Source organism: Cervus elaphus, chromosome 16 (assembly GCF_910594005.1).
Source record: "Cervus elaphus chromosome 16, mCerEla1.1, whole genome shotgun sequence".
Classification (NCBI taxonomy): Eukaryota; Metazoa; Chordata; class Mammalia; order Artiodactyla; family Cervidae; genus Cervus; species Cervus elaphus.
Window position 1 is genome coordinate 9282732 of NC_057830.1, and position 15173 is coordinate 9297904.

A 15173-nucleotide genomic window follows, 5' to 3' on the forward strand; every position below is an offset into this window, starting at 1 on the left:
CACACTGAGCCCATCTTCGCAGTTAGTTAACCGTAACTCTCCAGCTGGACCCGAGCCCCACCACCTGCCTGTCTGGCTCATCTCCACAATGCTAAATAAACGTATCTGTTGGGCCTTGTGGGCATCTGCGTTTGCAAACCTGGCAGGACTGCAGGCAGCCTTGGTGGGATATCCCCTGGCTCACGCTGAGAAGCGGGGAGAGATGGTTTCTAAGAAGCTCATTTCTCTGAGCTCCTCTGAGCCCGGCCCAGACCACAAAGAGGCAGAAGAAAGTGCCAGACTACGACTCATCCGATCCTGATCAGACAACTAATCTGAACAGGACCCATACTGAAAGTCGCCCCTGGGGAAACCCAGGAGGAAGAAATGCAGACGGGCATTTAGGACACTGAGTGATGTGGGCTATGCTGGATGCACAGTGGGAGGGATTCCACCAAGCCTGCAGAAAGTTCCAGGCATCTGACTTGAGCAAAATCTTAAAGGACAGGTAGGCTTTTGCCACGTTAAGTGGGAAGACAAGCGCTCCAGAGCAGAGCTGAGCAGATAAAGGCCAGTGTCAGGAGCCAAGGCCCTTCCCTGAGGGCAGAAGGGAGCCACAGAAGGCCCCTTAGGCCAGGGCGGGGCAGGGATCCCAGGCCTGTCTCCCCCAGCATTCAGCGGCACAGTCCGCCCTGGCCCCAGCCCGACCCTGCAGACAGGTGCTCACCCAGGGTCTGCTGGTTGCGGACGCCACCAATCACCACGCAGATCTCGGCGGGCACGTCGCCGGTGGTCCCATCCTTGCTGACGGCCTTCTTCTCCTCCTTGGCCTCGCCCTGCCAGATCACCTCCTGGATGTACTCGTCGGGCAGCTCCGTCTTGACCTTCACCTCCGTCATCGTTCCCTGCTCGGCGCTGAGCGAGGCCTCAGCGGGCGCGGGCTCTGGCCCCTCCAGCTTGGCGCTTTTCTGGCTGCGCTTCAAGCGCTCCCTAGCAAAGAAGAGAGTCTGCTCAGAGTGGACCCCAGCACTGCCCCAGGCCTACCTGGAAGTCCCCCCTCCCAGTCCAGGAGGTCGCAAAATGTTCAGCTGCAGACCCACCTCTCATGTAACCATTGCCTTAAAAAGTGCATGCCACTCAGCTGCTCCTGAGGATCCTCTAGGGAACCCTGGGGGCTTCAAGGAACACAGTTTGAAAATCACTGGGCTTGGATGGCTCCAATTCCACCCATTTTGCTGATGGAGAAGCTGAGGTCTAAACATGACCAGTCATTCTTATAACTGGAGCTACATGAGACCTGCAAGGAAAGCTCTGGCTGGGAGAACTCAGCTCTTTTCAAGCTTCAATGTGCCCATGAATCAGCTGGGAATCTTGGTAAGACGCAGATTTGGTTCAGCAGGTCTGGGGTCTGGCCTAAGAGTGCATTTCTAACAAGCCAGGGGGGCAGGTGCTCACTTGGAGCGGTAGGGGTCTCAGTGGCTTGATGTGTGCAGAGCGGGGTCTGCCCCTCCCTTTGCAGGAGGGCTGCAGAGTTCCCCCTGCTTTATAGACAGGAATGTACAAGCTGAAAGGCAGGGAAGCCATGGAACAATCTGGGCCCCTACCTCTGGGCCTCTAGGTGGCTCTTCAAATAAGAGAAACCATCCTCAAGTTAATATGCTCAATACTGAGGTGGGCACTGAGGTCTCGCGCAGAGCTGTGACCTGCCCAGGGCCACATGCAAGACTGGGGGCCAGCCAAGGCATGAAGCCAAGTCCCCATCATCCACTGGAACCACTCTCCTTTCAAGGAGACTCTGTGTTATCACAAGCACTCCTCATCCTTCTGGCGTGGGTTGGAAAAGCCAAGGTGGGCACAAGCTGGGGAATCTGATCATGTTCTAGGCCTGTGATGCTGCCTTGGCCAGGTCCAGCCCTTTCCACTGCTCCAGAAAGGCAGATGCACCGTGAACGTCAAGGCCCAGACTCAGGCAGGCTGAGTCAGGGCTGGTTAGCATACCCACTGGAGCTTAGTGGAGGTGTCTGGGCTGGGAGGCAGGACCTGGGGTCTCATCCTGGATCGATAGGAGGCTTGCTGTGTGACTCTAGACAAGACCCTTCCCCCTCTGGGCTTCCAGCTCCATCTACCCCAAGAGCATGGATTTTATCATGGCCACTGTCCCTCCCAGCTCTCAGCTTTCTCCCAGGTTGGGGAACTGAGCAGAGACAGAGAAGGAAGGCCCTAGCTGATGAGGAGGGGGCACATGAAGGCCATGGGGAGGTGCTGTGGACGGCACTGCACCCCCCACCCCCACTTCATATGGTGAAGTCCTAATCCCCAGTGAGACTGTATCTGGAGATAAGGTCTTCACCAATACCTGGAGAAGGAAATGGCAACCCACTCCAGTACTCTTGCCTGGAAAATTCCATGGACGGAGGAGCCTGGTAGGCTACAGTCCATGGGGTCACAAAGAGTCGGACACGACTGAGCGACTTCATTAATTCATTAAGGTTAAATAAGATCAGAACAGTGGGGCCCTTATCTGATAGGACTGTGGCCTTTGAAGAAGGAGAAAGACCTTTCCCACTCCCTCCCTACCAGGTAAGGATGCAGAGAGGAGGCTGTCTGGAAACCAAGAAGTGCAGAGGCAGCCTGACGGCCTGGCGGGAAAAGGATGTAGGAACTGAATTTGGATCATCCCAGGGCCCATCTCAACACTGCCATTCTCAAGTTGTGGGTTCCTGCTAAAGTGACTTCACTTCCCGAGCCTCAGTCTTCACACCCATACAATGGGGATAAACACAGCACCTACTCCACAGGGCTGTGATGCAGATACACAAGCCAGCGTCTGCAAGGGACCTAGAAGAGTGGCCCCGGTGGAGACGTCCTAAGGGTACCTGCCGTCTACAGGATGGTGGGAGGGAAAGGAAGCGTGCAGAGGCCACTGGAGAAGGGTCTTACATGGCATTGATTTTAGTGCAGGGTCTGTAGAAGTAAACCAGTGGGGCTTAAGCCCCAGTACTGCCATCCCAGCTTGGACCCCTGCGTGGGCCCTGACTTTCTCTAAGCCTGTTTCTGCCCAGGGAGGCAGGGAGCCCTGCACCTACTCAAAAGGCCTCGTGAGGATCAATTGTAAAAAATGTAGAACCAGAACACAATCTAGAGTGACTAAGAGAAACTTCTGATGGAAGTTGCTGAAACCCCTATTCCTGCCCTAAGACTAGTAGGAGATACTATTGGCCAGTCCTGCCCACCCTGAGGCTCGCGGGGCACAGAGATGGGACTCAGGGACTCTGTCTGACTCTCTGGGCCAGTCTGGCAAGAACACAGCCCACAGGTCCTGGGGCAGCTGGGCAGGCAGGCCGCTGAGGACCCTCCCTGGCTGGGCCCCAGCTGGCCCCAACCTTGCCTGGAGAAGGGCCTCAGCCTCAAGCTCAGGGCAGACATGCTTCCCAGGGCCGGAGAAGAGATCATCAGGGTGGAGGGGTTCTACCTGTCAGTGGTCCCTGCAGCTGATGTCACAGGGCAGGAAGGACAGCCCCCTGTCCAGAACACCCTCACCCTGGGGTCTGAGACTATCCCAGCTAAGCAGACTCAGGGTCCCTTCCTGCCCTCGAGGACCTCAATAGCATGTGCCGTCCTGGTGGGAGGGAGGGCTGTTGAGAATCTGACAGGCTGGGCTGTTGGGAGTCTGACAGGTTGGGTGTCCACAGACCCTGCAACCTCAGGCCAGACACTCCCCCCTCAGAGGCTCAGCATCCTTGTCTGTTAAAGGGGGACCATCAGGAACCTTGCCAGCGTGGGGTAGGAGGTGAGCCGGGGAGCTGCACAGATGGATGTGCATGGATGGCAGCTGCCATTATGATGACACTGGTCCACGATGACGTCCCTGCCTCCAAGAAGCCTTCCCTGATGGCTCAGGATGGAGTTAGCCCCGTCTCTGAATGCACCCACCCCCGCATCTGCCTGGCATGGGTGACTCTTACACCAGGAGCTACGTCAGCCCCTCTTCTCACCCATGGGCACAACGGCACACAACCAACCACTCCCTTAAAGGCGACACCCCCAAGCCCACGCTCCACTGAGAACATGGCGACTTCTCTTCCTCCGGCTTCACAGTTTAGATTTACAAGCCCAAATGTTGCTTTTCTTGGATGCTTTACATTTAATTAGGTGTCCTAATAACAATGGAATTGCAGAAGTACTTATATCACTTTGAATTAGTGGTGCAGCTCTTTCAAACTTCTTTAAAAATTTTTTTTCATATATCATTTTTTAAAATAGAGCTCATTATTTTAATTATATCCATTTAAATGTACAGTGGAGCCCTTGGATATTCTCAGCACGAATCATTAGGTATATTAGTGAAAAAGCACTTGGAATCTATCTACATGCTGACACTCCATAATCTATTCTATTTGTGTCGCTGTAAAATAGATTTATATATAGATAACTACAAAATAGTTGCTCAAGATATGCTATGAATTTTATATTTAACCCGAGTCACACTTCAACATAAAATCTAAAGTCAGGCACTAAAAGGATATTTCTCAGTAAGTACATGCTGTCTGTGGTCACTGCTTACTGCTCAGGCCAGAATGCCAGGATAAGAGCCAGACCAAGCAGGTTCCTGCCCAAGGAATTCTCTAAGAGACCTGGCCTTTCACTAAGGCAATGGTTCTCGAAGTGTGATCCTTGAAGGCCTATGGGTTCTAGAGTGATGGCCCTAAAGCACCCATGGGGCCTGAATTACAGGGGTGGTGGTGAGTAGGCCTCCAGGAACACCACTTTCTCTGTCTCTGATACCTACAGCTTTGCTTTTAGTGGTGATGGGGGGTAAATGGTGGCCCCTCCAAAAGACAAGAAGTGTGAGTCGTTCAGTGGTGTCCCGTTCTTTGTGACCCCATGGACTGTAGCCCGCCAGGCTCCTCTCTCCGTGGGACTCTCTAGGCAAGAATACTGGAGTGGGTAGCCATGCCCTCCTCCAGGGGATCTTCCGGACCCAAGGATCGAACACAGGTCTCCTGCTGCAGGCAGACTCTTTACTGTCTGGGTCACCAGGGAAGCCAAAAGATAGACCCCTGACCTAATCCCTGGAATCTGTGAATGTGAACTCATTTGGGAGAGGGCTCTTTGCAGATGTAATTCATTTCAGGATCTTGAGACAAGACTGTCCTGGATTCTCTGGGTGGGCTCTATATGCAGTGACAAGTGCCCTTATAAGAGACACAGGTGGGATCTGACAGACAGAAGCGGGGACAATACAGAGAAGATGAGAAGGCAGGAGAACCACATATTGGATGGATGTGGCCACAAGCCAAGGGATGCTGCAGCCACCTGAAGTTGGAGAAGCAAAGAGTAGATCCACCCCCAGAACCTCCAGACGGTGTGTAACGCTGGCCCAGACCTGGTTTCAGACTTCTGGCCTCCAGAACAGTGAGGGGTCTAATTTCTCTTGTTTTAAGCTACTCAGTTTGTGGTATTTGTTACAGCAGCCACAGGAAACTAATACACCATGTGTGACTGAATTAGAAGAAACAGCCCCAAAGCAGTTAACTCTGCAAACCCGTGGCTTCCGCCAGCCCCAAAGTTTTCTTTTGCTTCGTTCTTACTCATCCCCATGGTCGAGTCTGATCTGGTCAGTCAATGTGCCCGCATGCCTGCCCGGGAAGGTTTCAGAAACAAACCTCTTCCTCTGGGTCTTACCAGATGGTTCGCTGCTCACATCCACCCCATCACATCTGGCGCTCACGAGTGCCCTGTGGCCAGACAGGGAACCAGAGCAGAGGGCAGGGCCCATGTCTGTTCCCACCCCCTCCACATCCAGCCCCAGCCTGGGGCCTGCAGCACAGGACAGACTCATCAACATGATGCATAATGAACGGTGTGCCCAAGGGCACACAACCTCCAGCAGTGAATCTGAGACCAACTCTTGCAACTTCTGTCCTAGAGTCGTTCCCGCTGAGCCCTGCAGTCCAAGAGAGCCACCAAACAACTTCTCAGTGGACTGGAGGCCCAAGGACAAATGTCATTTCTGGCCACGTTGAAGGAAGAGTTCCAGCGATGCCAGTCAACCAAAGTTCTTTCTGGGTGGAATTTCTACATCATCGCACCACAGATGCTAACACTTATAATCCTAGCAAGTCTCAGGGGTCATGAGAAGTCCTCAGCACACTGGACTTCTGTCCTGCCCCAATTTGAGTCAGCTGTCCCATCTGATGATGACTGAGCTGGAGTCTGAGATGTCTAAGGCCCTGGTGGAGGCCAGACCTCTGCCCAACAGGTGTGTGAATCTCCTGTCTCTGCCGCAAGGCTCAGCCTCACGGCCACTCCACCTTCACCAAAGGCCACTGCTTATTTCCTCTGGTACTTTAGCCACTGAAACAATGCTAAAGCTGGTGGGGGGGGTGGGGATCTCTAATCACAGTGTGTAAGTAATGACTTGGTTAACTCTCTCTAGAATAAAACCTCATTAAAAGACTCTACTCATTACGAAAGAGGGTTAACAGGCCTCAAGCTGTGCTTAAATACAACACTGTCTATGAATGCATGGATGCATGTGGTGTTAAATGAATTAACACACATCCAGCCATGATGTCAGGGGCCGTGTGTACCCTGCTGCAGAGGCTGACCACTGACCTAGTCCTCCAGTTCTACCCAGCGGCCCACCTACCGATAACCGGAGCACAAATGATTATTATTTGCAAATGTTGGCAGGCTCCCCCTTGGCAATGCTTCCCAGGTCCAGTGAGGTTCCTGCTCCCAGCCCCCATTCCATCAGAGCAGTTCTTTCCAAGGCCTCCCAGGACCTCCAAGCTTCTAGATCCAACAGTCCCTACTCAGTCCGGACTGAATTCATCTCTATCAGCAGCCTTTAATGAGTTCCCCTCTCTTCTCCTCCAACTCTTTCCTCGCAATGCTCTGGGTCTTCCCCATGGGCCTCTCACCTTCCAGCCACTCCTCTTTCTTCTGATTCCTCTTCACTAACCCACCCTTTCCATGTCAACCTGTCCCAAGGATAAGCTCGAGAGCCTCTTCTTTTTACTCACACTCACTTCCTACATGATTGCACCTAGATTCATGCTTTTACGTGTGAACTATGTGATGATGAATTGCAAACCCTATCTCCAGCCTGGACCTCTCCCTGAGCTCCAGACCTGCCTGAACAACTGCCCGGTGGACACGTCCACCTGGATGCCCAACAGGCAGGCACCCCTAGTTACAGGTCCAAGCTGAGCTGCGGCTGTGCCCCTTCCCCCAAGCCAGGAAATTCTCCTGACTCCAACCCCAGTGCTCTTCCCGCTAAACCCTGCAGCTGAGGACACAGTCATCGGTTAACAGCGGTCTTCTCCGTCTCGGTTAGTACAATTCCACCACTCTGGGACCATCCTCGTCTCTTCCCTCTCACTCCCTACTCATCAGTCTACCCGCAAATCCTATCAACCCCACCTTCAAAATATGTCCAGAACCCGACACTGCTTACCAGCCCACCGCCACCACTCTCATCCAAGCTGCCTTCCCCTCTCTTGTCCTCCTGTAATATTCTCACAGCCCGTCTCTCTGTTCCTATCCTGGCCGGGCCAGCTCATGTCACTCCTTGGCTCAAAACCCACTTACGGTTCTGAATCTCACCCAGAGTAGCAGCCAGAGTCCTTGCTTCAACCCTCAGGGCTCTGAGACATGCCTCACGTGCCCACTGACTTCATCTGCTAACCTTGTCCCTCTCGTTTCCTCCCCCGGGGGCCACATCAGCCTCCTCCCTGTCCTCTGAGCAGGTGGGGCAGGCTCCTGCCTCAAGCCTTTGCATCTGCTCTTCGCTCTTTCTGAATACTCTCCCCGGTCCCCAAATGCCCACGGCCGGGTCTCCCCTCCTCCAGGTCTTCACTCAAATACCCACATCCCTTCCCTGCCCTACGTGTTCTGCTCAGCATTTACCCTGCACTCACGTACGACTCTTGTCACCGCTCGTCCTCCTCAACGTCTCCCCGACTAGAACGAGAGCTACAAGAGGACAGGGACGTTGTCTCCTCGATCTGCTGCCACCTGCAGCGCTGCCTGATATGGGCGAGGTGATCAATCAACACCTGCTCCCCTAAGAAGCCAAGCATGAACCTTGCAAAGGTCAATGCAGCATAGCCTTTGAGGTGTCTCCCTCTCTCCACCACTCAAAAGAATTGTCGAGGGCTGGACTGCTTCAGCTGACACCCAGAACTGAAGGCAGCAACGTCCCACCCATCTGGCCCTCGGGAGAACACGAGCTGGAGATGTTTCATTGGAGCCAATGTTCTGAATAAGGGAAGCTTCTTCCTGAAGTGTCATAGTCTTATCTTCATCCTTTCCAATGGAAATTTTCTTGAATGCAACAAGCTCTTCCTACTTTCTGAAATGCCAACAGGGCAGCCTTAGCAATGCTCTGACACCATCACTTTTTTTTTCTCCTCCAGCTTTGAGATACTATTGACATATAACATGCAAGTTCAAGGTGGATAGGGTGGTGATCTGGTATTACAAAATGACACCAGCCCCTGAAGATACAGGGTCACCATTATTTCTTCCATTAGCAGATTCAGGCCGCTGGGCAGGGGTGGGGCGCTGAGGTCTCAGGATGATACCCACAAAGGAGCCTGCAGCCTCAGACCAGTGGCTCTGGGAACGCCCCCTCTGCTTCTAACAGGGTCAGAGTCCAAATCTCACCGCCAATTCAACATGGCTCTACACTTCTGCCTTCTGTACCTGGACCTTGGCAGATGTCAGCAATGATGCAAGCAGTAAACAGCCAGATGCAAAAAAGCCAGCATGTGGAGCAGAGGAGATGCTGATGCAATGATACAGTCACGGGGTGAGGGAGGACAGGGCAGCTAGGACACGCTGAGCAGCTAGGAGGGGCCAGGCGGCGTGGCGCTGCTTCAGGCCGTATGCAAGCACCATCTCCTTGCTCTTCACGATGCCTTACGTGGCAGGTAGTTTTGTTCCACAAATAAGAAGACCAAAGATCAGAGAAACAGAGTGACTTTCTCATGGTCACACAGCTTTCTAGTGACAGAAGCAGGATTCAACCAGGTCTGTCTGATTCCAATCCCTAGGCTTTTTTTTTTTCCCCCTAGGCTTTTTTAAAACATCATCTGGATGATTTGCTTTTGTTTTTTTTCCTAGAGAAAATAATAAAAACACTTGTTGAATGAATGAAGAAATACAAGACTGAATGACCAGAAGCTCCAAGAGATGGGGAATGTGTGCATTTCCTTGTCTCCTACCGTATCCTTAGTATCTTGGCCGAACAGGCACATGCTCAATGCTAAAAACAGAAAACACAGAAATGCAAGAAAACAAAGAAATGGAGGGCTCCATCTCTGCCACAGAGAAAGGTGCTTGGGCTATGTTCAGCACTGACCTTTAGCTCTCCTTGATGTGCCCCAGAAGGGCGACTATGTTCACATTTGTCCTTTGGATGTAAAAAGTTTCCTGTTTTCAGCTACAAGAACAGAAATCATGAGGATAAAGGTCACAGCTTCACTACTCACCTGGAAGGGCCAAAAGAAAAAGAACTTACAGCAAAACCCCAGTTGCTGCAAACCCCAGTATCAAGGCAGCTGTATTTACTATTCCACCCGTGATCCAAATCTTCACGCCATCACCCATGCCTTAATAACCCTCAGAATTATCCACTTCTGTCATGTATCACTGAAATATCTTAATAAATAGTCAAGTACGAAAGATTAGATTAATAGATTAAAAACTATTAACCTATTAAACAACTCTTAACAGTCTAGAAATTCAAAATATCCTACAATGCATAAATATATCATTAGCCTGAATTAATTTTCAGGCACTTAATTTTCTTCAATGTATGGTTGTCAGTCAGCTACAACGCTGGGTAATACCGCAGCTCGGAAAGACAGCGTGAAGACTTAAATATTAAGAGTTAATTCCCTGGTTAATTTAAACCTAAAATAGAGAAGAGCAGGAGTCTTGAGCAACGGCTGTCAAGTCACAAACTCCGACATTTAGCAGGTGGGGCCCTCCAGGGAAAGCTGGAAGCTTCTTTCAAGGGAGTCATGGCACATGGAAGATTGGTCCAGGTCATTAATAAGAGCTGCTGTTAACAGTATCTTACACAGAGGCACTGGCTGTGTTTTCCAATGGGTCTGTCCGTGATATGACACGTATCAGCTAGCCATGAGCACAGCTCTCTAAAGACCCACTGTGCTGTGACTCTCCCCACACAACTTTTGGGATTCTGCAGACTCAGGAATTCTCACTCCCTTAGAATGCCCTTGACAGGCAGGTGGGAAAGGGGAGGCCACACAGGAGCCTGTGCCGACTGTCCGGTACCTTCCAGGGCACCCACGGTGTCCTACACAGATCCCGGGGAGCAGGTGACTCAACCATGAACAGTGAGGCTATAGCTAGGCTCTCACACTGGCTGTATAAACAGAGAATACACCCCTTCTGCCATCAACGTTATTTCCTACCGAGGTTGTGACTTAGCCTCGATCACTGATGCCCAACAGTCCTGACCATTCACCTTGGCATGAAATGTAAAGGGGCTTCCCGACAGGACTGCACCCCTTCTCTCCTGCCCACCTTGACAACTGATGCCAGGAGCTGCCCAGCTGCTTAGGAAGCTCTGCCGTCCCTCCACTGTGCTTGCCCCATCCTGGTACTACATCTGGCTTCCACCCCTCTGTTCTCCATCCACCAGATCAGCTGATGACCTTGTCTGGGATCTGGAATGCACAGCCAGCTCCATCCACACGGCCTACTATGAACACCCAAGCCTGGCCCCTTACTGCCCAAAGGTGTGCTGCCCCCAGATACACAAACGAGACTCTTCAATACACAGTCCAGTCTCCCCAAGGGGTTTGACGATGATAAACGAGGTGTGCGGGCTGTTGCCAGGCTTCCTAACCTGCACACACCTCCCTTTCCTGACGTGTAAGCACGAACCTCGAAGGGTTATTTAGAAGATTAAAGCACAGAGGTGTTCCTAAGGCGCCCAGCACAGCACCACACACATAGAGGGACTCAGTAACTGTTATTCTCTTCTCCTGTCTCTACCAAGCACTTGTCGGGCAAAACAAGAAAAGTGTGATCCAACTGTGGAAAAGAGGAGCTCTTAGGTCACAGGTGGAGAACTCACAAATGAAGGCAAGAGAGGAATGCTTTGCCCCTGTGAAAACCAAGGGAACGGAGGGCAGGAGCCCCTGCATACATCAGCAATGAATAGGAGGGAGAGGGGGGCACACACGTGGACAGGTTCACTGCAGGATGGGAAGGTGGTGTGATCAAGGTGGTGGGTGTGATGTACCCACGCCCTTTACCATCGTGGTTTGCGTGAAACCTGGAGGCGGTGGAAGCCGAGGGTGGGCAGAACAATATAAACAGTGAGGCTGTGGACATTTCCAGGGTTGCTTTCTCAGATTGAGGGCTTTTGTCATCAAAGGGTTCAAGGGACTTCCCTGGTGATCCAGGGGCTAAGATTCCATACTTCCAATGCAGGGGGCCTGGGTTCGGTCCCTGGTCAGGGAACTAGACCCCACATGCCACAGCTAAGACCTGGCACCATCAAATAAATTTTTTAAAAGGGGGAGTTTTTGAGAAGCAACCAGGTCATATCATCCTGGTTCCATTCTCAAGACCGAGTTTCTTCAGGACAAGATGAGACTTTCGGATGCTCTATACTGGTAACTGCAGCTTCAGGAGAACTTTCTTAAATTTGCTCAAGGAGCACAGGTAGGAAACTCAAGCTGGGTGGTTAGACATGTCCGGATTCCCTAGAGACCCCAATCACTTCCCATAGCTGGACCACCCCATGCTTGAGAACCACAGGGCCATTTGGAAAAATGATTCACCATTTTTGATACATAGGATTTGCAGTTTGCATTTCTGTGGCCGTCTCCAGAGGACAATCCCAAGGATGTGGATGTCTGAATTTTCCAGCATCTGCCTTCTTTGTGCAGTTAACAGTAACTGATTAAGCAGAGTGAACTCTGCCCACCAGAGAAGCAAGGGGCCCCTTTGGAGTAAGAAGATGAACTCTTAAGAAGCAGCATGCAATTTATGATTTTTATAGTCGAACTCTGGTCCCAAGTTTGGTAGTGTAAGAATACACATTTCTGGAAATCAAATGAGTTCCAATAACAGGAACACAAACCTACAGTCAAGATGAAGATGAAAGTGAAAAGTGAAAGTGAAGTCACTCAGTCATGTCTGACTCTTTGTGACCCCCATGGACTGTAGCCAACCAGGCTCCTCTGTCCATGGGATTTTCCTGGCAAGGGTTCTGGAGTGGGTTGCCCATTTCCTTCAGGGGATCTTCTAAACCCAGGGATTGAACCTGGGTCGCCCACATTGCAGGCAGACCCTTTACCATCTGAGCCACCTAGGAAGCCCCCAAGATGAAGATGGCATACCCAGAGCTGGTTCTCACATAATTCATTCTGCCAATACCATCCTGGTCACCGACCAGCATCAGGCCTACTGGTACTACGGAATTTTGTGCAAATAAGGTTAACTTGTTTAGGGCTACTTTAATTTCCCTGCTGAAAGCCAAAATGCTAAACAAGAAGAAGCTATTATTTAAAAACAATTCCACAGCCATACACATGCGGTTATGAGATTTAACTGTCCACCGGGGGGAAAACCTTGGCTTAAAGCACAAGACTCAGCGAGGCCCAAAGCCATCTGATTATTTGGTTGACCATGAACAAGTCTATTTCTCAGGCCCTGTGAGAAGGAGGGGTGCCAACTGCTGCCTCGGCGGGACCCTGGGAGGGTCACTTGAGATGTTCAAACCGCAGGACACAGGAAGCGGATCGTGGTGGGCCCTCAAACACAAGTTCCACCCCCACAGTCATCCCCGCCTGCAGGCTCCCTCTTACGTCCAGGCTCTATGAGAAGTCACCTGCCACCCACTGTTCCCTCCTCCTGGGAATGGAATCCAGTATTGCAGTGACGGTGGCAAAAAAAAAAAAAACAAGTATTTACTGAACATCTACTACAGACCAGGCATTGGGCTAAGGGTGTAATACCACTTAAAAAAAAAAAAAAAATTATCTGCCTGTGCCAGATCTTTGTTGCAGCAGACAGGATCTTTTTTTTTAAGTTGTGGCATGCAGCATCTTTTAGTTGTGGCATGTGGAATCTGTTTCCGTGACCAGGGATCAGACTCAGGCCCCCTGCATCAGGAGCATGGAGTCTTAGCCACTGGACCACCAGGGAAGTCCCTACATATCATCATTAGTGCCCTTCACCCTCACTGACACCGCTATGAGGGCAGAGTATGAATATAGCCCCCCATTTTACAGATGAGGAAACTGAGGTCAGGTAACTAGCCTAAGGTCATACAACCAGACAGCAGGTGGTGCCAGGATCTGCACCCAGGCTGTGTGGGCTCAGAGAGAGGGTGAGTGAGATGCCCCACAGGCTGGGCATGCAAAGTGGGAGCCACAGGGACCATCCTGTTCCACTCTGGGGCTCTCCCAGGACCAAGCAGAAGGCCGTGCATTTTGAATGCAGGACTCACAAAATGCTTTGCTGAAACAAATTCCTCAGGCCTGAAAAACATGGCCTTTCAGAAACTCCCTTCCAAGCCTACTGTCTAAGGTCCTGCCTGCCCCGAACTCTTGGCAGTACCTCTTTCACATCTTGCCCCCTGCAGTGTATTCTTCTGGCAGACAGAATGATCCTTTTAAAACCAAATCATGTCACTCCTCTGCTCAACACCCCCAGTGGTTCCCCGGTTCACACAGGGTAAGGGCCAAAGTCCTGACAAAAGTTTCCAAGGCCCTAGGCAGCCGTATCAGTCTCCCTGCGGTTGCTCCAACACATTGAGCACACTCCTGCCCCAGGGCCTTTGCACCGACTGTCCTCTCTGCCTAGAATGCACTTCCCCAAATGACTGCCTGAATCAGTCCCTCATTTCCCTCAAATCTCTGTTCAAATGTCACCTTCTTATTGATGCAATACTGCTTCTGACTCTCCCAGTCTCCCTCTCTGCCCTTCCCCCAAAGCACTTCTTACCATGTGACAGGCGAGGTACTTTCAGTATTTCTGTCTCCTCCATTCCCACAAGAACATGAGCTCCACAAGACCAGGGATTTCTGTTTTATTTGCCACTGTATTTACAACACCACGGTCAGACCCTAGCACTTAGCAGGCACTCAGTAAGTGTTTGTGGAATGAATGAATGAGCCTTGATCTTATCGCCTTCTCCTCCACCCCAGTCTCCCTGTCTATATGGCCCAGATCATTTGTTAGGCAACTGGAACACATGGCAAACAAACCAGTCCCTCACCGCCTCTATCCCTGGTCTGCCTTATCTCCAGATGAAAGGGCTGGACCAGATTATCGACAAAGTCCTTCCAACTCTGAAAACCTTCAACTGACCAAAAAAAGCAGGGGGGCGGGGAGGTGCCTAATTCTTCATTACAACAAAGCTGAAGCTACATTTACTTGATTATGAAAACTGCATTTAGAATGTTAGAATTTTCTACAGTTAAGGCCCCACAGCCCTCCACGCCTCTTAGAATAAGTGAGGTTTGGCTGCATTGTGGTACGTGATCTGTAACCTGCACACCAGGTTAGCATTAACCTCAAGTGCTGAGATCACTGGTCTTGTAAAACCGACCCAGGTTGGGTTACAGGGAAGTAAACCAAACCACTGGCGGTCGTCTCCTAGGATCAGAAACACCACCTCTCCTCCTCCCCCTCAACTTAACACTAATTCCTTAGCAGCCCATGCTGTTGCTTTTGGGGTTTAGCCAGAGGACCTCTGGAGAAGGAACAGCATGAGGTGTTCTGGGCCGAAAGGAAGGCGCTGGAACGAAAGCAGACCCTGGTGTGATGACACAGCATGCGTGGCAAAGCGTGGAGCGGAGGTCAGAGAGTCACAGGTCCTTCCAGGTCAGTCCCAACCAGGACCACTCAGCCTCACTCTTGACTTCGGGGAGCCTTGGGCTTTAGTCTCTCCATCTGAAGCAGGGACTGCATGAGTCTAACGCTCCACCAAGCACCCAAGACTCTTAAGCCCACCTGGCCAATCTAACCCGATATCCGGGCTCATGCCCGGATTGTCATGCCCGACAATCTCTGCAACCCCATGGACTGTAGCCCACCAGGCTCCTCTGCCCAAGGGTCAAATTCACCAGTGGCATCAGCTAAGGGCTATATTAATGTTCTCTGGACGTTTAAAGCAGAACTCACTTCTCACACCG

The 15173-nt window shown here is 51.3% G+C and overlaps 1 protein-coding gene across 18 annotated transcripts in view; it reads right to left on the bottom strand.

Annotated features, from left to right (window-relative positions):
• Positions 1-15173, bottom strand: part of ZNF618 (zinc finger protein 618) — a 200860-nt gene that overhangs the window by 70745 nt on the left and 114942 nt on the right. For all 18 annotated transcript variants that reach the window (XM_043870604.1, XM_043870600.1, XM_043870616.1 and 15 more), the window contains exon 3: positions 707-969. In XM_043870604.1, the coding sequence (XP_043726539.1) occupies positions 707-969 (263 nt within the window). The remainder of the gene's footprint in view (positions 1-706; positions 970-15173) is intronic.